The sequence below is a fragment of the Delphinus delphis genome, chromosome 8 (assembly GCF_949987515.2).
Source record: "Delphinus delphis chromosome 8, mDelDel1.2, whole genome shotgun sequence".
Classification (NCBI taxonomy): domain Eukaryota; kingdom Metazoa; phylum Chordata; class Mammalia; order Artiodactyla; family Delphinidae; genus Delphinus; species Delphinus delphis.
In genome coordinates this window covers 102036939-102059893 of record NC_082690.1, presented here as the reverse complement: position 1 = coordinate 102059893, position 22955 = coordinate 102036939, and the positions used below count along the sequence as shown (strand labels likewise).

Below are 22955 nucleotides of genomic sequence, written 5' to 3'. Positions count from 1 at the left end.
CTTGTATTTAGCCTGAGCAGCTACTTTTTTTTTTTTTTCTTTCAGTCCTTTGAAAATTCAGAAATAATTCTAGGAAGAATCAGTGCTGTAATTTGCTCAGATCTCTACAGATTTGTCCCTATAATAATTAATTTCACTTGTTAGTCTTTCAGCCATTCTATTTGGGTTGTCTGTTTTTGTTTTAGTGCAGAGCTTCTCCATTGAATCCAATCATACAGCGATTGTTTGAATAGGCATACTTAAACCTATTGGTTAGTCTGGATTAAGGTGTGTTGTGTCCAAAGTAAAGGATACATCAGTACTTTAAAAGTAATTAGAAAAGATGTTGTAGCTTCCACATCAACTATTGGAGTCCTTTTTAATTATCCAAATATTTTCAACATTTCTACATACTTCGAAATGACGGCTGATGCGGTATTACTATGAGCTATTTACAGCACTAATCAGAATTGGCAGTATGATATAGTTCTACCACTCACTTTTTTTTTTTTTAACTTAGGTTTTAAGTTCACTAAACTTAGGTTTTCCCTAAACTTAGGTTTTAAGTTCACTTAAATGTATACAGATGGTCGGGGAACTAGGATCCTAGAAACTGCGTGGTGTGGCCAAAAAAAAAAAAATAGAGATAGATGTGACTGTGGTCAGGCCATATCTTTGTATGTGTATAAGATGTCACATCTGTTACTCATATAAATGAACATAATAGAGCATTACCTCTTCATATCGAACATTAACTGTTCATGTAAGTGAGCATTACTGTTGTCATCATCTCAGAATGCATATCTGGACCTTGGGAAATGATTGCTTCGCTAAAGGGAGAAGGCATATAAGGTTGCCACTTAAAGGCTTTTCTAGTACTATCCCTGGAGGTCAGATCTCCAGAGTATAAGATTACTGAGAAGTGGGAGTAATTTCACTGCAAATGGAGTATCTCTCCCCCTTAAAAAACTCCTAAAACAAACCCCCAGGTCTTTGGTGGGGTCCTTGCTGAGCAAGTTGCTTTAATGTTTTTATCATCGTAAATTTTGATCTGTTCTTTAGCCAGGACTATACGATTTTAAATTAAGCCAAGGCATGAATACGTTACCCAGCAAGTTTGGCCAATTTAGATATTCAGGAAATTTTCACTTGTTCAACAGAGATTGAATTTTAGGGCTATAAAATGGCTTTACCTAACTGCCTGATTTTGTAGATGAAACTGAGACACAGAGAAGTAAAGTGATTTACTCATGCTGTTACGGTTAGTACGAAACTGGGCCCAGAAATCTGGTCTTTCCTGATTGTTAGGGAAGGCCTTTCTCCTGTAGATACTCCTTCACTGTTATAATAGTCTTTGCCAAACCAGGAGCTTAAGTCATAAAAGGAAGAAATGGTAGGGTCTGGTGGTATGTTTCATCTAGGAAGATGGAGTCAGGGAAGATGTGAAGGCTGAAAGGTGGAGATTTGAGAGAAGTGGAGCATCTGAGAGGATTCATTTTGATGATACTAAATGTAGACTTATAAAATGTTAGAACTGAAAGGGTTGCTAGAGGTTAAATCTTGACTCATTTTACTGTTGAGACTGAAGACTAGACATGCCCAGAATCACACAGGTTGTTAGTGGTAGAACTGGAACAGGAACTTGTCTCTTGACTCTTGTACCCATATATTTCTACATAATACACCTCCAAGAGTGAGCTGATGGTGGAATATCCAGGTGAATCTTCCCCTTAAGCAGTTGCACATTTGGACCTAAGTGCAGGTTAGAAATGAATGAAGTTGCATCACCAAAATAGAGGATGTAGTGAAATTATAAGAATAAAGAGCTTATTCAGGGAGAGGTTGAGAACTGCAGAAGGCTAAAGCAGGGCGTTGGTGGGTATCACAGGAGGCTGAAAAGGAGAACCAGTGAAAGGGGGTGATAAAGAGGCTGGAAGAGAACTAGGAGTGGGCACTGTTGTGGAGTCCAAAGGTTTTAAGAAGTTTCAGAAGTGGTTGGCCAGTGTGTTATATCACAGGTGTAGAGTTGAATGAGAATCAAGAAATGCCTATTGGATTTGGCAGGAGAGGTCATTGATGAACTAGAGAATGGTTTCAACAGAGAGACTGAGAGGAAAGTCAGATTGCAAGGTGATAAGAAGGGAATGGGTAGATAAGTGGATGAAGACACACTTTCAGGGAGGTTGACAAAGAAAGGCTGGGAGGAGGAAGGGAAGAAACTGACTTTTATTGAGGTTCTTTACATGTACTATAGGGTTTAGTGTTCACAGTACTAGGAAGCTATTATTCTATGGTAGATCCTGGGGCTGAATGTGGTAGTTTCCCTACTCCCCAGGGGCTCCCAGGAGCTCATTACAATATTATTATGTTGTAATGAGTGGAATAATAGTAAAGGTTTTAGTGGAAATAGGAAAGTGGGTTCTTTTTATGGAGTCCCTAATATGTGTCAGACACTGTCCTTTGAGATGGGTATTAGTTTTATAAATAAATGGAGCTACAAATGGTTAGAAATTTATCCACAGTCACATTGTGACTAAATGGTGGAGTTTTTCGTTTATTCCCCAACTGTTTATTGGATGTCTACTCTCTGTGGGCACTCTTCTGGTTCTTGGGGGATATAGCATTGAACAAAAGAGACAAAAATTTCTGCCCTCATGGAGGTTACATTCTAGAGGTGAGAAAGTAAGGATTTAAGCCCTGCCGTCTCTCTTGATTGCTTTTAGTGTACTGTGCAAAGTGATGGGCTCTGAGAGGATGGGGTGGGTGATTAGGACAGAGGGAGGGTGAAGGTGATTGTTGAAGGATGAGCAAGTGTTTGCTGGAGTCAAGTGGAAGAAACATTTCAGGCCATGAGAACAAATGGTTGAATAGGCTGTATATTTGAAAATTTGGAATCAAGACAGGACAGGACGTGAATCCTAACTTTCTCCTAGGAGGAGGACCAATGAGTATAAATTTACCTGGGAGGATGAGGAGAATAAAGCATTAGAGGAACGAAGGCAGTAGGGCGAATGGTGAAAGGGTTTGACTTACAGGATGGGACTTTTTAGCTTTCAGCCATCAATCCATAAAATGTTTTTGTATTTTTTTAAATAAATTTGTTTTATTTATTTAATTTTGGCCACGTTGGGTCTTTGTTGCTGCACGCGGGCTTTCTCTAGTTCCTGCGAGCGGGGGCTACTCTTGGTTGCGGTGCGCGTGCTTCTCATTGTGTTGGCTTCTCGTTGCAGAGCATGGGCTCTAGGCGTGCGGGCTTCAGTAGCTGTGGCATGTGGGCTCAGTAGTTTTGGCTTGCAGGCTCTAGAGCATGGGCTCAGTAGTTGTGGCACACGGACTTAGTTGCTCCGTGGCATGTCGGATCTTCCTGGACCAGGGCTTGAACCCGTGTCCCCTGCATTGGCAGGCAGATTCTTAAGCACTGTGCCACCAGGGAGGTCCTTGATAGTTTTTTTTTTATGTAGTTGCTGATATGTTTATGTACTGTAATGAAGGCATTCATCCCTGAAGGATGAGGTAACATCCTTAAAGCAACACTCGGGGATGTTGACTTGCATGATCAACCTAACAGGCAGGAAAGGTTGGAATGGAAGGTGGCATGGCTAAAGGAGATGGCCCTGAGGTTTTTTTTTTTTTTTGCGGTACGTGGGCCTCTCACTGCTGTGGCCTCTCCCGTTGCGGAGCACAAGGCTCCGGACGCGCAGGCTCAGCGGCCATGGCTCACGGGCCCAGCCGCTCTGCGGCATGTGGGATCCTCCCGGACCAGGGCACGAACCCGTGTCCCCTGCATCGGCAGGCGGACTCTCAACCACTGCGCCACCAGGGAAGCCCCGGCCCTGAGGTTTTGATTAAGGGATCTATGAGATTGGGGGGCAGGTTGTCTGAGATGCGAGGATAAATCAGCAAAGGAAATTTACATGATATCTAGAAAAGGGTGAGTGGAAATAAGATTTTTACTTGGATGATCAATAATATAGTTCTCTTGTCTTAGGAAGTGAGAGATAAAGATAGTGTGGTGAAAAGTGAGCAGCTCTATTTGTTTAAATTAAATTATTAGTGATGTGTACAGTTTAAAATGATTTTTCCCTTAAGTGGATCCAAACCAAAGGAACAAGATCTTTTAAAATCCGGTGTGCCCGGTATACTGTCGGAGAGAAATGCAGGATCACCCCAGCTCCCTCAAGTAAATATAGCCTGGTTCTCTTCTTTTTCACTTTGCTACAGGCAGAAAGAGGAAGAGATGAGGGAAGGCTTTATCACTTTTTTTTTAAACTGTCCTTCTTAGTGGTCTTCATCTTCTCTTGAAGTGTAGTTCGTTGTCTACAGCTGCATACATTTTTGTCATGTGATTATTCTATCTTGTTTGTAGCCCAGGTAACTTTATCTTCCATACCTGTTGCCCTGACAGTATCACCTGCATCCTTAGGGTGGTAGCTTTCAACTAGATTACAGTACATACCATCCGTCCTTTTTACAGTTGTTTATTGCGTGCCTGCTTTGTGTCAGTACATTCACACTGCTCAGTAAACTTAAATAGTGAAATAGATAAAATTGAAAGAGCCAGTACCATGAACTCAATTGTGAAGTCCTGGGGGACTATTGTATTGGTTACTAGGTTTGGTTGTATCTCGTAGAGCCTCCAAGTAAGTGATTTAAACGAGGTAGACGTTTTTCTTTCATATGAAAGTGAGCCAGCATGGCAGTTCTGCTACACCAAGTCCTCAGCCCTACCTCTCTTGTTGCTCCAGTATTCCTAGGGTGTTGCCCTCACATGCCTGGTCCAGGGTGACTTGGTCCCACTTTTGCATATAGCCAGCAGGAAGGGGGAAGATGCATGATATGCAAGTTGCTATATCATTTCCAGTCAGAACTTAGTCACACAGTGATACCCTACATACAAGGTTGGGTTGGAAATGTGTTTCTTCTGAGCATTTATATGCCCAGCTAAAAATATATTACCATAGCAGGAGGAGAAAATGAATATTGGGGGAGCAACCAGCCATCTCAGGGACTTTGTTTGGTATTGCTTTGAGTACTGCACAGTACTTAACCTTGTGGCTTGTCCATAAGGTGTGGATAAATTGTTCTCATTTCTTCTTTTATATAAAAGACTGAAGGTCTTCAGGTCCTGGATTCACCTGCTGTTATGGCAATAAGAACTCTAAGAGATTATTTACAGAAATGTTTCCTTTTTATAATAGGAAATAATGGGAAAGAAAAGTATTAGTATATATGTATTATAATGCTAGAATGACACTGAATCAATGTTTATAAATTGTTTTCCAACAGTTTGCAAAAAATTAAAAAGTGGCAAGAACCCTTTTGTTGCTGCCTGATACAGTAAGTATAAAAAGCGAGCAGCGGGACTCCCCTGGTGGCGCAGTGGTTAAGAATCCGCCTGCCAATGCAGGGGACACAGGTTCGATCCCTGGTCCGGAGAGCACCCACATGCCGCGGAGCAACTAAGCCCATGCGTCACAACTACTGAGCCCATGTGCCATAACTACTGAAGCCCGCACACTGTAGGGCCTACATGCCGCAGCTACTGAGCTTGTGTGCTGCAACTACTGAAGCCCGCGTGCCTAGAGCCTGTGCTCTGCAACAAGAGAAGCCACCGCAATGAGAAACCCGTGCAGTGCAATGAAGAGTAGCCCCTGCTCGCCACAACTGGAGAAAGCCTGTGGTCAGGAACGAAGACCCAGTGCAGCCAAAAAATAAAAATAAATAAAAAGTGAGCAGCAATTCCCATACTTAAAGATTAGAGTCTGGCCGTCAAGCTGTTTTGTTGACTTTGCCTGCTGTGATCATTCAGCCTTTACTGCTTCCCAGATGAAAGTGTTTCTGGGACCATGTGTATGATTTTGGCCAAATCTGCCTATCTGTTCTATGCTCAATATTTGTCCTTCAATTTACTTTATATTGATTAGTTTTTAAAACTTAGCCTCCTAAGCAATAATCCATTAAAACATGGTTTTGTTTCCTAATGTTTAATAGTCATTAAAATACATAATTATTAAAATAAAACAAGTGTCCTTTTAACTACCTAAAAACATCTCCTTTAGTACATACACTTAGGGAAGGGAAATAGTGCTTTGCCTCATTTCATAGGCCCCACTGCTGTTTGTTTGTTTGTTTGTTTGTTTGCGGTACGCAGGCCTCTCACTGTTGTGGCCTCTCCTGTTGTGGAGCACAGGCTCCGGACGCACAGGCCCAGTGGCCATGGCTCACGGGCCCAGCCACTCCGCAGCATGTGGGATCTTCCCGGACCGGGGCACGAACCCGTGTCCCCTGCATCGGCAGGCGGACTCCCAACCACTGCGCCACCAGGGAAGCCCTATGGTTTTATTTTTAAAGTTATTTATTTATTTATTTATTTTTGGCTGCATTGGGTCTTCGTTGCTGCACGCGGGCTTTCTCTAGTTGTGGCGAGTAGGGCCTACTCTTTGTTGCTGTGTGCGGGCTTCTCATTGCGGTGGCTTCTCTTGTCGCGGGCTCTAGGCGCATGGGCTTCAGTAGTTGTGGCGTGTGAGCTCAGTAGTTGTGGCTCGTGGGCTCTAGAGTGCAGTCTCAGTTGTTGTGGCACACGGGCTTAGTTGCTCCGCGGCATGTGGGATCTTCCCGGACCAGGGCTCAAGCCCATGTCCCCTGCATTGGCTGGCGGATTCTTAACCACTGTGCCACCAGGGAAGTCCTGGATATCCTTTTTTAATGATATGCTCGTTCATAATCTTTTACCCATTGCTATTTTTAAAGGGGGAATGGTTGTCTTTTGTTTTTCTAGAGTGATTCTGGATATGAGTCCTTTGGATTTAGGTGTTAGGAATATTTCCTCCTAGCCTGTGACTTGCATTTTTACTCCCTTAAGGATGTCTTTTAATGAACAAAAATTCTTAATTTTAATGAAGTCTAATTTGTCGTTTTTTTTCTTTTATGGTTGGCGCTTTGTGCCGTGTTTAAGAAGTTTTTACTCTTCCCATGTTAAAAAAGTACCATTTTAAAAATATTTGAAACTAATATTTTTTTTTCTCTACAACAACATAGGTGATGCTATGGAGAGTGGAAAGCCTTGTCCAGTGCAGGTTGTTTTGGTGCAGAAAGACCAACATGCCTTTGAGCTAGAAGAGAAAGCCTTGGCCAGCATCCTCTTACAGGAACACATCCGAGACCTTGATGTGGTGGTGGTGTCAGTGGCTGGTGCCTTCCGAAAGGGCAAGTCCTTCTTCCTGGACTTTATGCTACGATACTTATATATCCAGGTAAAGTAGAATTATTTCATTTCAAATTAGAAAGTGAGACTGTTATGTCCAAAAGAGCAAACTAAGCTCATGAATTATCCTTGATGTGTAAAGTTACTCGAAATTTTAGACTTAATGGAAATTTCTTATTTCTCCTATAGAAGGAAGGTGGCAGTTCAAATTGGTTGGGTGACCGAGAAGAACCGTTAACAGGGTTTTCATGGAGGGGGGGCTCTGACCCAGAAACCACTGGGATCCAGATCTGGAGTGAGGTTTTCACTGTGGAGAAGCCAGATGGGAAGAAGGTAAGGAAGAAAAAGACTTATAAACTAACAAACACAACAGAATGAGAACTTTAATGTGTAGCCTGATAATCCAATTAAAAATGATTTTTATCGTAATGATATAAGTGCATGTTTAAAACTAATTCATGAATAAAAGGTCAAAGAGTAACATAAGGCTTCTAACGAACAATAGCTGTCAGGTGCCCTAGTCCTCTGTCTGCTCATTTTCACTTCCCAAAGGCTAATGCTCTCAGCTGTTCAGATGTTACTTCTGTTCTTTACACTCTTACTCCTGTAAGCATTCACTCCCCCCACCCCTCCAGCTGTCAGCAGGGCATCTTACCCACCTCATCGAACCTAGTAAGCTTCAGTTATAGAACTGCTCCCCAGGTTTCTTTGTGAGGGCCAGCAGGGGCAAGTCATGTGTCTCCTAAAGTGGAAGAGGGGATTTGGGGTTATGACTGTTTCTTCAACAGACTTTAACCCATTCCTTCTGTTTTTAGCCTCACCCTAAAGCATACCTTCACAGCTGTTTGTGCCTCTCATTTTTGAGTCTTTCCAGGGTTTCAGGTTTCATATCCCCCCTTGAGGTTGTTCAGTTTCTGCCGTTTCCTTGATGTTAAGTAATTAAATATTTTGAGAGCTGGACAGTTGATGCACGACTTTTTTTTTTAATGTTTATTTATTTATTTGGCTGCGCTGGGGCTTAGTTGCGGCACGCAGGATCTTCGTTGCTGCGTGCGGGATCTTTAGTTGCAGCATGTGGGATCTAGTTACCTGACCAGGGATCGAACCTGGGCTCCCTACGTTGGGAGCTAGGAGTCCTAACCACTGGACCACCAGGGAAGTCCCTGATGCATGAACTCTTGATCACTGTTTCCACAGTTTCTATTTCTTTTCCTTATTCTTTTAATGTTTTGTTTCTTTCTCTCTTTGTTTTTTGTTTTTTTTTTTTTAGTAAAGTTTCAGGAGAAAGGTATATAGGAAAACCCTCTTTTTTTTTTTCAGCATAAATACACATACAGAAATGCGTAGCAAAATGGGGAGATTATCACACATTTTTTTTTAAGGGTAGAGAATGTAGGAGAGTAAGGAGTTTTTGGAATATAACATTAGAAACTTTTGCATGGAAGGATCTTTAGATGTTATTTTTATCCAGCCTTTAATTTTTTAACAGCTTTACTGAAATTTAATTGATGTTCCATTTCTCCCCTCCCAGCTTTAGTCACTATTTTACTTTAATAACATTGTTTTTATTGTTGTTTACATGGTCAGTTATCTTTTAAAGATATTTAAATAATAAGAAAAAAGCCATATATTTACCCATGCAGTTACCATTAACTGCTCTTCACTTTTTGTGTCCAGGTTTTTATCTATTTTTTGTATTCATTTTCCTTCAGCCTGAAGGACTTCTTTAATATTTCCTGGGCTTCCCTGGTGGCGCAGTGGTTGAGAGTCCGCCTGCCGATGCAGGGGACACGGGTTCGTGCCCCGGTCCGGGAAGATCCCACATGCCGCGGGGCGGCTGGGCCCGTGAGCCATGGCTGCTGAGCCTGCGCGTCCAGAGCTGTGCTCCGCAATGGGAGCGGCCACAACAGTGAGAGGCCCACGTACTGCAAAAAAAAAAAAAAAAAAAAATTCCTGTAGTGCTGCTCTTTTGGTGCAGAATTCTTTTAGCTTTCTTTCTATGTTTGAAAAGTATTTTGCCTTTGTTTTGAAAATATTTATGCTGAGTATAGAATTCTAGGCTGGCAGTTTTGTCTTTCAGTGCCTCAAAGATGTCACTCCCCTGCCTTTTTTTTTTTTTTAAAAGATTTAATTTAGGGCTTCCCTGGTGGCACAGTGGTTAAGAATCCACCTGCCAATGCAGGGGACACGGGTTCGAGCCCTGGTCTAGGAAGATCCCACGTGCCGTGGAGCAACGAAGCCTGTGCACCACAACTATTGAGCCTGTGCTCTAGAGCCAGCGAGCCACAACTACTGAGCCCGTGTGCCACAACTATTAAAGCCTGTGCGCCTAGAGCCCGTGCTCCGCAACAAGAGAAAGCCCACACAGAGCAACGAAGACACAACGCAGCCAAAAAAAAAAAAAGATTTAATTTTATTTATTTTTTTGGCTGCGTTGGGTCTTTGTTGCTGCATGTGGGTTTTCTCTAGTTGCGGCGAGAGGGGGCTACTCTTCGTTGCGGTGCATGGGCTTCTCATTATGGTGGCTTCTCTTGTCGTGGAGCACAGGCTCTAGGCACGCAGGCTTCAGTAGTTGTGGCACATGGGCTCAGTAGTTGTCCAGTGCAGGTTGTTTTGGTGTAGAAAGACCAACATGCCTTCGAGCTAGAAGAGAAAGCCTTGGCCAGCATCCTCTTACAGGAACACATCCGAGACCTTGATGTGGTGGTGGTGTCAGTGGCTGGTGCCTTCCAAAAGGGCAAGTTCTTCTTTCTGGTGGCTCGCTGGCTTCGTTGCTCTGCAGCATGTGGGATCTTCCCGGACCAGGGATTGAACCTGTGTCCCCTGCATTGGCAGGCTGATTTTTATCCACTGTGCCACCAGGGAAGACCCTTCCTTGCCTTTTTGCTGACATTACTTCTGCTGAGAAATTGGTGTTATCCTTTGTTCTTGTGTGTTTAATGTGTCTTTTTGTCTAGTTGCTTTTATGGGGTTTTTGTAGTCTGACTGGAGGGAACAGGTGCTGTTCTTGGTCCTCTGTGAGCCTTAGGTAGTGTTCCCTCTAACCCCCCCCCTTTTTTTTTTTTTTTGCTGTACGTGGGCCTCTCACTGTTGTGGCCTCTCCCGTTGCAGAGCACAGGCTCTGGACGCGCAGGCTCAGCAGCCATGGCTCACGGGCCCAGCAGCTCCGCGGCATGTGGGATCTTCCCAGACCGGGGCACAAACCCGTGTCTCCTGCATTGGCAGGCGGATTCTCAACCACTGCGCCACCAGGGAAGCCCCCTCTAACCCTTTTGAATGGCTCTTTCTCTAGTCTCAGGTAATTTCCTTATTCACATGAGTTGGTCAGGACTCGGCTGAACACTTGATGGGTACCCTCTGTAGATCCCTGGTGTTCTTTGTCTCAGTAGCTCTCTACTCAGGTGCTCTGCCTAAGAACTCCTGTTTCCTTGGTCTTCCTGACTCTCAGCTGTATTTCCTGACTCAGAGAATCTGGTGGCTCTGCCTGGATTCCCCCTCCCTGTGCCTTGGCCAGTTAGCTGGGTCAACTGTAAGGCTCACCTCATCTGTTTCCTTTCTTTCAAGGATCATTATCCTTTGTTACCCAGTGTCCAGTGTCTTGAAACTGTTGTTTCATATATTTTGTCTGTTATGTTTGGTTTTAGGTGGGAGGATAAGTCCAGTCTGTTATTCCATTTTGACTGGAAATGGAAGTCCAATCTTCATTTTAGAGATACTGTAAAATGACCCAGTGAGTTAAGGGCCTGCTGTGGGTAACATAGCGACTCTTAGAGATGGCACCACAACAAGGCCCTATGACCTTCATTTCTGTTCTTATTTTTTGTATCATGTTCTCTTTCTACATTTCTGGTAATGTGTGGTAGGTGGTTTTGTTTTTTACTTTTTATTGCAGAATAGTTGCTTTACAATGTTGTGTTAGTTTCTGCTGTATAGTAAAGTGAATCAGTTATACATACGTCCACTCTTTTGTAGATTTCCTTTGCATATAGGTCACCACAGATAGGGTTTCCTGTGCTAAACAGTAGGTTATTATTAGTTATCTGTTTTATACGTAGTAGTGTATATATGTCAATCCCAGTCTCCCAATTCGTCCCACCCCCCAGTAGATGCTTTCTTAATTTTTCTTTTTTTTTTTTTTTTGTGGTACGCGGGGCTCTCACTGCTGTGGCCTCTCCCGTTGCGGAGCACAGGCTCCAGACGCGCAGGCTCAGCGGCCATGGCTCACGGGCCCAGCCACTCCGCGGCATGTGGGATCCTCCCAGACCGGGGCACGAACCCGCGTCCCCTGCATCGGTAGGCGGACTCTCAACCACTGCGCCACCAGGGAAGCCCAGATGCTTTCTTAATTTATTTTTAGGAATAAATAAATTGTTGACTATGTGATCCCTTTGTACAGAAGTGGTGGGCCTCATTTTAATTTTGGGGGAATGTGGTGTATTAATTCTCCTTAAGGGTTTAGGAAATCTCTACAGTGTTAGTAGTAAGCAGGCTTTGCTTTTAGTTATCTGACATTTATAGTGCCGTCATTTTTTTATCTTGTTGAATTGACTCCTCTATAGAGCTCCATGTTTATTGACAGCATTTTGGTTTCCTGCCCTTTAAAAAAATTTAATAGACTTTATTTTTTAGAGTAATTTTAGGTTTATAGGAATATTGATCAGGAAGTGCAGAGTTCCCCCTTCCAGTTTCTCCCTATTATGTACATCTTTTGTCAGTGTGATACATTTGTTATAATTAATGGACCAGTATTGATAGGTTGTCATTAACTAAAGCCCATGGTTTACGTTAAGGTTCACTCTTTGTGTTGCACGTTCTGTGGGTTTTGATAAATGTATAATGATATGTAGCTACGATTACTGTATCAACAGAGGAAGTGCACTGCCCTAAAAATCCTCTGTGCTCCACCCGTTTGTTCCTCCTCCCCTCCCTGAAATCCTGGCAACCACTGATTGTTTTACTGTCCCCATAGTTTCGCCTTTTCCAGAATGTCATATAGTTGGAATCATATAGTATATAGCCTTTTCTGATTGGTTTCTTTCACTTAGCAACGTACATATTTTTATGGTTCCTCACATCTGTTTGTATTGAGAGCTCATTTCTTTTTATTTCTGAATAGTATTCCACTCTATGTATGACCACAGTTTATCCACTCACCTACTGAATGCCATCTTGTTTGCTTCCAAGTTGTGGTAATTGTGAGCAGAGCTGCTGTAAATATTCATGGGCAGGTTACTGTGTGGACATAAGTTTCAACTCATTTGGGTAAATACCAAGAAGTGCAACTGTTGGACTGTATGGTAAGATTGTGCTTAGTTTTGTGAGAAACTGCCATGCTGTCTTCCAAACTAGTTGTGGCATTTTGCGTGCTCTCCAGCAGTGAGTGAGAGGTCCTGATGTTTCATATTCTCGTTAGCATTTGGTATTGTCAATTTTCTGGTGTGTAAGGATACCTTGTTGTGTTTATAATGTGTTTTAAAAAAAATTACATTCAGACATCTAGCAGGATCAGGAGTGCTTTAAAAAAAATCAATATTCCTACACCAGAAACTAACACAACATTGTAAATTAACTACAATTAAAAAAAATTAATATTGGATAAATGCTGTACTGATAAGCAGTTCTTTAGAAGTTAGCCAAATAAAAGTTTAGCAAGATTGTCTTATTTTATACTTGGTGAGGTTTTAGCTTAGAGCTTGTCTAATTAGAAAGCCACCTACAAGTGGAATTACTGGGTCTGAGAATGCCCATTTCCTCTTTTTCTAGCTATTGCCAAATTGTTCTTGAAGGTAGTTATGGTATTTTACTATTCCACTACACGATATGAGAATACTATTTCCCCGAAATATGCAGCACTTTAAGTATACTTATGACTCCCACTCCTCAAAGAGCTTCTCTTTAGTATGTCTTCTTTTTCCCTCTGTTTGGCCTCATTTTTCTCATTAGCAGATGCCATGGTTTTCTCTTTTTCATTGAGGTATAATTCACATACCATAAAATTCAACCTTTAAAATACATAATTCAGCAGTTTTTAGTTCACTCACAAGACTGTGCAGGTATCACCATCTAATTCCAGAACATGTCCATCACCCCCAGAAGAAGCTCAGTCACTCTTCATTTCCCTCTGCTCCCAGCCCATGGCCACTGTCGATCTACCTTCCTCTTCCATGTTGGCTGTTTCATGTAGATGGAGTCACGTAACATATGGGTCATTTGTGTAGCCTCTCGCACCCAGCCCAGTGCCCTCAAGGCCCATCCATGATGTAACACTAGTAATGACTAATGATGTTGAGAATCTTTTCACATAACCATTTGTATATTTTCTTGGGAAAAACATCTGTTCAAATCAAATCCACTTTTTAATTGGGTTGTCTTTTTGTTGTTGAATTCTTTATGCATTCTGGATACTAGACTTTCATCGGATATGTGATTTGCAATTATTTGAAGTCCAGTTTGTATATATTTTTTTGGTCTGTTGTGCTTTAGGTGTCATATATTAGAAACCATTGCCTAATCTGAGGCCATGAAGATTTACACCTATGCTTTCTTCTATGAGTTTTGTGGGTTTTGCTCTAATATTTCGGTCTTGATCTGTTTTAGTTAATTTTTGTATATGATGTGAGGTAGGGATCCAAAACCATTCTTTCACATGTGGAAATCCACTTGTTCCAGCCATGATTAGTCTTTTTTTTTTTAACCTTCAGTTTTATTTTTAATTTATTTGTTTATTATTTATTTATTTTTTGCCGTATTGGGTCTTTGTTGCTGCGTGCGGGCTTTCTCTAGTTGCGGTGAGCGGGGGCTACTCTTCATTGCAGTGTGCGGGCTTCTCTTGTTGAGGAGCATGGGCTCTAGGCACGCAGGTTTCAGTAGTTGTGGCTCGCGGGCTCTAGAGCACAGGCTCAGTAGTTGTGGCCCACAGGCTTAGTTGCTGTGCGACATGTGGGATCTTCCCGGACCAGAGCTCGAACCCATGTCCCCGGCATTGGCAGGCGGATTCTTAACCACTGTTCCACCAGGGAAGTCCCCATGATTAGTTTTGATTGGTCGTTTAGTTTGACAGTATCCTCTTCACAAAACAGCTAAGGTGTGGGTAGATGAACTCTTTTAGCATTAGATTTCAGTGTATTCAGGCTAGAAACTTCATTTCATTTGAATTGACCTTTTTTTCTGAATAGTGCTTTCTTTTGGTTGAATTTATATCATATGTATTCAATCACAGTAGTGCGTTGGGTATATGAAAATCCATAAATATATAATGTTATTAATGGGTCCTGATATATAAACTATATAAAATGATTTATTATCATTTCTAAGAATAAAAATACTTTTCTAAGTAATAAAAATGCCATTTCTAAGAATAAAAATTTTGATTTGTATTTGTTATCGTAAATCTTACCTAAAAATGTTTTTGACTATGGCATTTCTCTTCTTGTATTCACTAGAGCTTCATAGAAAGCTTCCCATCTGGCCTTTGCAGTAATTTCGGTATTGGGAAAGAGCTAGGCACTTGCTGATGAATTCACTTATTTTTCTGAACATATTAAACCCTGTCCTCTTTTGGAACCAGTTATGCACGAGTTTGAAAAGTTTTATTTTTAAATTATATGACTGAAAATTATAGCAAGTTGTATAAGGATTATAAGGTACTATATCTTATTTAACATTTTGCATACATCTAACTTTTAAGGTGGGAACGTTCATTAAGGCTTCATGAAACCTAATTACATAGAGTGAATGATAGCCTAGTTTCTCCTGCTTTCATTTGGCATCTGTGGTGTGGTCTCTGTTTCATAAAGATTGAAATAAATGTTCATTTTATTTTATCAAACAACGAGAAAACTCTAGAAATTTGAGAGAAGAATGCAGGCTTGCAGGTAAATGCCAAAAATATCCCACGCCATATGTTTTATTTATTTTTTGATTATGCCTAAGTTTAAACTAAGTCAATTAATTAATTGACTTAGCCAATCCAAATGACTGGCTTTGAAAGTGAGCTAATAGACTTCAACATTTGGCTGTTTTGATTGTTAGGGTGATTTTCCCCTCTTTTCATATTGCTTTGTATGCCTCTATTTTGTATCATATCACCGGATGAGAGCAGATAATCTTCTCCAGCAAAGTTCTCTGTTCAAAAATACAAGGCAGCTGAATACTTATATTTATTGAAAAAAATTCACGTATTAAGTGGACCTGTGCAGTTCAAACCCCTGTTGTTCAAGGGTCAACTGTAATTGTACTTTTCTGATAGAACCTACGAGGAGGTGCTTGAGCCTCATTTAAATATTACCTGTACTTTTCAATTTCTCCTTGCATGTCTTCCCTTCTCACTTTTACATATTTTGTTTGTGTTTCCTTTTTTCCATAGGTTGCAGTTGTTCTGATGGATACCCAGGGGGCATTTGACAGCCAGTCCACTGTGAAAGATTGTGCTACCATCTTTGCTCTAAGTACCATGACTAGTTCTGTTCAGGTAAGACCATTTGACTAGGAAAAAAGTTTGTAGAAGAAATAAGATGAAGAGAATACATCTTTCAGTTATTGTTCTGTTATCAGCATTCCTATGGTGATATGTAAATGTTCTTTTTAGACTACAGATATAAGTTAAGCTCTTACATGCTTAAGAAGGAGCCTAAACTATTTTTCCATTTTGATCATAAATATATGTAGTATATTCCAAGAAAACTCTGAAAAGTGAAAATCAAAATTATATCATTTACATCATACAGGAAATGTAGATTTGGTAAAAATTGAAGAAAACTATATTTTAAAGTGTAAAGGAAAGATTATGTGATTTCAACATTATATGCATAGTTTTCCAAAAGACATGTTATTACTGTTTAAACAGACCTCATATTCTTATATGCAGACCTTTCATTGTACAAAGCTTCTGTTCAGTCCTTTAGCCTTATTTGGGATTCATTTGAAGTAAGCTAGAGTAGAATAAATCTGGACTTTTGTTTTCTAGATTTATAATTTGTCCCAGAACATTCAGGAAGATGATCTTCAACAGCTACAGGTATATACTTCTCATAAAAATGTTAATATATCATTTAAAAGTTTTAAGACTGAGATAAGTTTTACAACTGAGTAGTTTCAGCCAAAGATTGAAACATGGAGGAAGGCTTGGGGTTCATGGTAATCCTGCATTCTGTATCTGTGGCTGGAGTGGTCAGGGAAGGCCTTAGTGAGTTGAGCTGGGAACCGGAAGAAAGTGGGTGGGTCAGTCCTGCAGATATATTGGGGGGAGGGGTGTGGGGAGTGGTGCAGGGGAGGGGACAGCAGGAAGAAAGACCCTGAGGTGGAGTGTGCTTGTCAGGATCCAGGAACAGCAAGAAGGCCAGTGGGTGGGGTTGGAGGGTGAGACAGGAGAAGGCCAAGTGATGAAGTCAGAGAGGCATTCAGCTTCCAATGATGCCCTGCCTTTGTAAGGACTTGGGCTTTTCCTCTGGGTGAGACGGGAGCCATGTTTTGGTCAGAGGAGTGATATTATTTGACATATTATGAAAGGATCACCCTGGCTGTTGTGTTTAGAATAGATTTTTAGAGGCACAAGTGTGCATTCAGGGAGACTGGTTATGGAGCTATTGCAATAATTCAGGCGAGGTTAAATAAATTCATATTTATAAAATGCATAGGATCATGTGCCTGGAAAACAGTATGTGCTTAGTAACTGCTAGCCATTACTTCTTATACCTATCACTGCTACTGTTATTAGTCATTGTCTCCTCTTCTCCATAGTAGCAGTTCTTTTTTGGGGGGCTACTTTGGGTCTTCGTTGCTGCGCGCAGGCTTTCTCTAGTTGCGGCGAGTGGGGGCTACTCTTCGTTGCGGTGCGCGGGCTTCTCATCGCGGTGGCTTCTCGTTGCAGAGCACGGGCTCTAGGTGCGCGTGCTTCAGTAGTTGTGGCACACGGGCTCAGTAGTTGTGGTGCACGGGCTTAGTTGCTCCACGGCATGTGGGATCTTCCCAGACCAGGGCTCGAACCTGTGTCCCCTGCATTGGCAGGCGGATTCTTAACCACTGCGCCACCAGGGAAGCCCCGAGGGAGAAATTTTTAAAAAAATATTTATTTGCTTATTTATTTGGCTGCATCAGGTCTTAATTGTGGCACGTGGGATCTTTTGTTGTGGCGCACGGGCCCTCTAGTTGTGGTGCGAGGGCTCCAGGGCGCGTGGGCTCTGTGGTTTGTGGCACGTGGGGTCTCTAGTTTAGGCACGCGGGCTTAGTTGCCCTGCGGCATGTGGGATCTTAGTTCCCTGACCAGGGATCGAACTCACATTCCCTGCAGTGGAAGGCAGATTCTTAACCACTAGAGCACCAGGGAAGTCCCGAGGGAGAATTTTTTTACCAAGATGTCAAAGGTAGAAGACAAAAGAAAAAAAGGGGCTAGATTTGATTCCATGTAAATTACAAAAACAGGGTTCTGAACAGGAGTTCGTTACCTATTAAGTGCTGAGGGAGAGAGATGCCCAGGTATCAGAGGTCCCAGTCTGGGGGACTGGGAAAGGTTTCCTGGTGGAGATATTCCCTTCACTCTGTGCCTTCCTCATAGAGCCTAGAATTAAGCTCTCTAAATGGGTAAGATGATATCTATCATTGTACTATTTTTTCTCCTTTTAAAAGTTAATAATGTATAATATTACTGATGAAATTAGAAATATTATCCTTTGAAAAAACTGGGCACTTTGGATAAGGCTGAAGTCCCCCTCTCCCCCTCCCCAGAGGTAACCACTATGCCTATCAGTTTTGAATATATCCTTTCTATTCCCTTCCTGCGTTCTGTAAACAGGTATGTATCCCTATAGGAAATATATGACATGTGACAGCAAGCCCTTATCCAAACGCTTTGAGGCTACATGTGTTTTGGAGTTCAAATTTTTTTAGATTTAAAGTTAAAAAAATTTTTTTTTAATTTACTTATTTCGTTGTGCTGGGTCTTTGTCGTGGCACTTGGGATCTTGGTTGTGGCATGCGGTATCTTTAGTTGCAGCATGTGTGATCTTTAGTTGCAGCATGTGAGATCTTTTAGTTGTGGCATGTGGGCTCTTAGTTGCGGCATGCAGGATCTGGTTCCCTGACCAGGGATCGAATCCGGCCCCCCTGCACTGGGAGCACGGAGTCTTAACTGCAGGACCACCAGGGAAGTCCCGTTTTTGGATTTTAGATAGACAATATGGTGCGTATATTATAGCATGATGTCTAGGATAGGAATGGGCATTTGGTTAATACCTTTTAATTAAACACATTAATATTTCTGCAGTGAAATGTGTGACTAATTATATGAAATAGGATAAATTAAACCTATTTAAAGCCTTAACATCAGTTTAAGGCAGACTTTCCTCCAAATGAGTTTGCTGCTTAACTTGGGGTTTTAGAGCTTTTTGGATTTCAGAATTACAGATAGGAAATCATGGTTGTATATAGTTTTATAGTGTGTGTTTGTCTTTTTTTATATATAGTATTTTAATTTACCAGGTACTTTTTTTAAAAATAAATTTTATTTATTTATTTTTGGCTGCATTGGGTCTTCGTTGCTGTATGTGGGCTTCCTCTAGTTGCGGTGAGCGGGGGTTACTCTTCATTGCGGTGCGCGGGCTTCTCATTGCAGTGGCTTCTCTTGTTGCAGAGCACGGGATCTAGGTACACGGGCTTCAGTAGTTGTGGTGCGTGGGCTCAGTAGTTGTGGCTCACGGGCTCTAGAGTGCAGGCTCAGTAGTTGTGGCACACGGGCTTAGTTGCTCCGCGGCATGTGGGATCTTCCCGGACCAGGGATCGAACCCGTGTCCCCTGCATTGGCAGGCAGATTCTTAACTACTGCGCCACCAGGGAAAACTGTACTTTTTTAAAAAAACATTTTATTTATTTTTAACATGGTGGTCTGTATTCATAGTTTAAAAGTCAGTAGTCTTGCAGTGTTCATAATGAGCGTCCCTTCTACGTCCCATTACCTTTCTCCAGAGGCAGCCACTTGTACTCCTTTGGCTGAGTCTTCTGCTATTTGTGTCTACAGTTTTAAAGAACGTGCTTATATTTTTCCTTCTGGATTTAAAAGACTTAAGTATTATTTCTTATATAAAATAAGGATTTCTCTCTCTTTACAACTCTCCTACCCCTCACTCAGTTTCCTTCCTCTCATCTTCCCAGTAGTTAACGTTGCAATTTTTGGTGAAAAAGGTATTTGTATTTGCCTTATTATATGGATATATGTATATGTTCTTCATAACTGAGGTGTCTTATATCAGTCTTTTCATTAGTTTAGTGTTCTTTGCTTATCAGTAATGCGTCTGCAAAGGAGAGACTCAAAAAATGTCTCAGTCTGATCTTAATACTTTAGGTTCTGTTTTATTTTTCCTTGGGGAGGCATGACTTCTTGGCCTGTGTTTTCTTCCTTTAGTCTGGAGTGCTTCTTCTAGACCTGGGGCATAGCCGTCATCCTAGTAATTTATTTATTTATTACAATTATTTGTTTATTTGTTTATTTGTTTATTTTGGCTGCGCCAGATCTTAGTTGTGGCACGCGGGATCTTTGTCGCGGCACGTGGACTTCTTTGTTGTGGCATGCAGAATCTTAGTTGCAGCTTGTGGACTTCTTAGTTGTGTAATGTGAACTCTTAGTTGTGGCATGCATGTGGGATCTAGTTTCCCGACCAGGGATTGAACATGGGTCCCCTGCATTGGGAGCATGGAGTCTTACCCACTGGACCACCAGGAAAGTCCCTATTTTCTTTCTTTTAATAAAAAATTATTTTTATTATTTTTGTGTGTGTGTGATAAAAACTTTTAAAACTCTTAGCAACTTTCAAGTATACAGTACAGTATTATTAACTACAGTTGACCCTTGAACAACGTGGAGGGTTAATCTGCATATAACTTGGCATATTACCTTTAAGTTTCATCCATGTTGCCACAGATGACAAGATTTCCTCCTTTTTAAAGACTGAAAAAGATTCCCTTGTGGTATATATAATCCATTATGTATATATGTATAATATATATAACATTTTTCTTATCTATTCTTCCATTGACAGACACTTAGATTGTTAGATTGTTTCTGTATTTTAGCTATTGTGAATAATGCTCCTGTGAACATGGGAGTGCTGATATCTATTTGAAATAATGGTTTTGTTTCCTTTGGATATATACCAAGAAGTTGGATTGCTGGATCATATGGTAGTTCTACTTTTAATTTCTTGAGGAACCTCCATACTGTTTTCTGTAGTGGCTGCACTAATTTACATTCCCACCAAGAGCGGACAAGGACTCCCTTTTCTCCACATCCTCTCCAACACTTGTCTTTTTGATAATAGCCATTCTGACTGGTGTGAAGTATAGCTCGTTGTGGGTTTGATTTGCATTTCCCTGATGATTAATTATGTTGAGCACCTTTTCATGTGTCTGTTGGCTACATGTATGTCTTCTTTGGGAAAATGTCTATTCATATCCTCTGCTGTTTTTTAATTAGATTTTTTTGGGGGGGCTGTTGTGTTGCATAAGTTCTTTATATATTTTGGATATTAACCTCTTATCTGACATATGATTTGGAAATATTTTCTCCCATTCGGTACATTGCCTTTTCATTTTGTTGATGGTTTCTTTTGCTGTGCAGGAGCTATTTAGTTTGATGTAGTTCACTTGTTTATTTTTGCTTTTGGTGTCAAATCCAAAGATTGCCAATACTTATGTCAAGGAACTTACCACCTATGTTTTCTTCTAGGAGTTTTATGGTCTCAGGTTTTACATTCAAGTCTTTGATCCATTTTGAGTGAATTTTTGTGTATGGTGTAATATAGTAGTCTAGTCACATTCTTTTGCATATAGCTGCCCAGTTTTCTCAACACCATTTATTGAAGAGACTCTCCTTTCCCCATTGTGTGTTCTTGTCCCCCTTTTCCAAAATTAATTGACCATGTATACGAGGGTTTATTTCCGGGCTCTCTATTCTGTTCCATTGATCTGTGTGTCTGTTTTTATATCAGTACTGCACTGTTTTTTTTTTTTTCGCGGTATGCGGGTCTCTCACTGTTGTGGCCTCTCCCGCTGCGGAGCACAGGCTCCGGACGCGCAGGCTCAGCGGCCATAGCTCACGGGCCCAGCCGCTCCGCGGCACGTGGGATCTTCCCGGACCAGGGCACGAACCCGTGTCCCCTGCATCGGCAGGCGGACTCTCAACCACTGCGCCACCAGGGAAGCCCAGTACTGTACTGTTTTGATTACTAAAGTTTTGTAATATAGTTTGAAATCAGGGCCGGGCAATTTCTTTTCGATTCCTTTCTCAGTTGGATCCCATTTAATCTTTTGTTCATTCTGTCCATCATTGTATGCATTCTCCAGTAGCTTCCTGAGAAAGGCTGCATAGGAGATAACATTTTTGAGGTCTAATAAATCTGAGCATGTGTTAATTTTATCCTAGAATTATAGGAAGTAATTTTGTTTTAGAATTGAAGGCATTGTTTCATTACTTTCCAGCTTCCAGTGTCTCTGCTGAAGTCCCACATCATCTGATTCCTTTGTATGTGACCTTTTTGTTTCTCTCTGACGCTTTTAAGATCTTCTGATTCTTGGCATGAATTTTCATGGTTATGTACTTTAGTGTGGGCTTTTTCTTCGTTCTTGGTACACTCATATCCTCAGAAAGATAGACGTTGCAACTGTTGTAACCAAGAAATAACAGGATGGTGGTATAAAGCAACCTTCAGAAAACCAGAAAGAGCTCCTGGAAATTACAACTATGACAGCAAAAATGGAAAATTCAGTACAGGAGGAGTTAGAAGGTGAATTGGAGAAAATTCTCCTGACAGGTTGACTAAAAAGACAGAGAGTAGAAATCAGTAGGAGGGGAGGTAGTGGAGCATTGAGAGAAGAGAAAAGCAGAGGAGAGAGATAGAGCGGGGAGGAGAGAGAAGGGAAAGGGGAGGAAGAGAGGAGAGGGAGAGGTGGAGGAGAAGGAAAACGGAGGGCACTGAAAAATAGGAAAATTTGAGGATCAATTCAGGAGAGGCTTAACATGTTGGTAATCGATATTAGTAAAACAGAACGCAGAAAATGGAGGGAGAGAAATTATAAAAGGATTAAGATGATGTTCTAGAATTGAAAGACATGAATTTTTGTCTTCCTTGCTAGAAGCTTTTCTCAAAGGTGTGGTGGTCCCTGGTCATCTGTATTTAAGAGTGAGCCACTAAAATACCAACGGGGAGCCTTTGGTGAGAGAGTGGCCTCTTGTGCTGGTCTGGATCACCGTGAGATCACTAGGCAAGATCATTTAGTTATTTTGTTGCAGCCCCTAAGTGTCAGTATTTGCAGACTATTATTCTTGGGTTGTCAGTTTCTCCAGAGACATCTTTAAACTCCTACCTGGGTAGGTAAAGCTTGCTGCGGCTCCAGCAGGGTGAGAGGCCCAAGGAATCTTACTGTGGCACATGTAGACTTGACTTAAGTACCTGTTTCCAGTAAGGTAGGGGACTTACTCCCATCTTCAGCTGAGTTTGGTTTCAAAGTCTAAATTCTTTTTGGTTCACTTCCCATCTTCTGTGAGGGCAGGAAGGGGATTGGAGCAGGAGGAGGGAGCAGGATCTGGGAGTGTCGGTGATCCCTCCACAGACTTCCAGCCATTTCCCAGCTCCCTCACGCCCTCCGTCAGGGTGACTGGTGCTTCTAATTTCTGAGCCTTTCTGGGATTCTGCTGAGAGACTCTGCTTGTCTCTTTCTGGCCCTGCCTCACAGATTTCTTAGCAGGGTAGAGAAAGCCAAAACCCGAGGCAGTTCTCATTTGTTT

The 22955-nt window shown here is 41.6% G+C and overlaps 1 protein-coding gene across 5 annotated transcripts in view; it reads left to right on the top strand.

The window, feature by feature from the left end:
• Positions 1–22955, top strand: part of ATL3 (atlastin GTPase 3) — a 50816-nt gene that overhangs the window by 4049 nt on the left and 23812 nt on the right. For 3 of the 5 annotated variants that reach the window (XM_060019090.1, XM_060019091.1, XM_060019092.1), the window contains exons 2-5: positions 7018–7232; positions 7373–7516; positions 15549–15653; positions 16149–16199. In XM_060019090.1, the coding sequence (XP_059875073.1) occupies positions 7018–7232; positions 7373–7516; positions 15549–15653; positions 16149–16199 (515 nt within the window). Of the gene's footprint in view, positions 1–5271; positions 5317–5565; positions 5708–7017; positions 7233–7372; positions 7517–15548; positions 15654–16148; positions 16200–22955 lie in introns of those variants that run through there. The other 2 variants (XM_060019094.1, XM_060019093.1) reach the window with 2 other exon arrangements.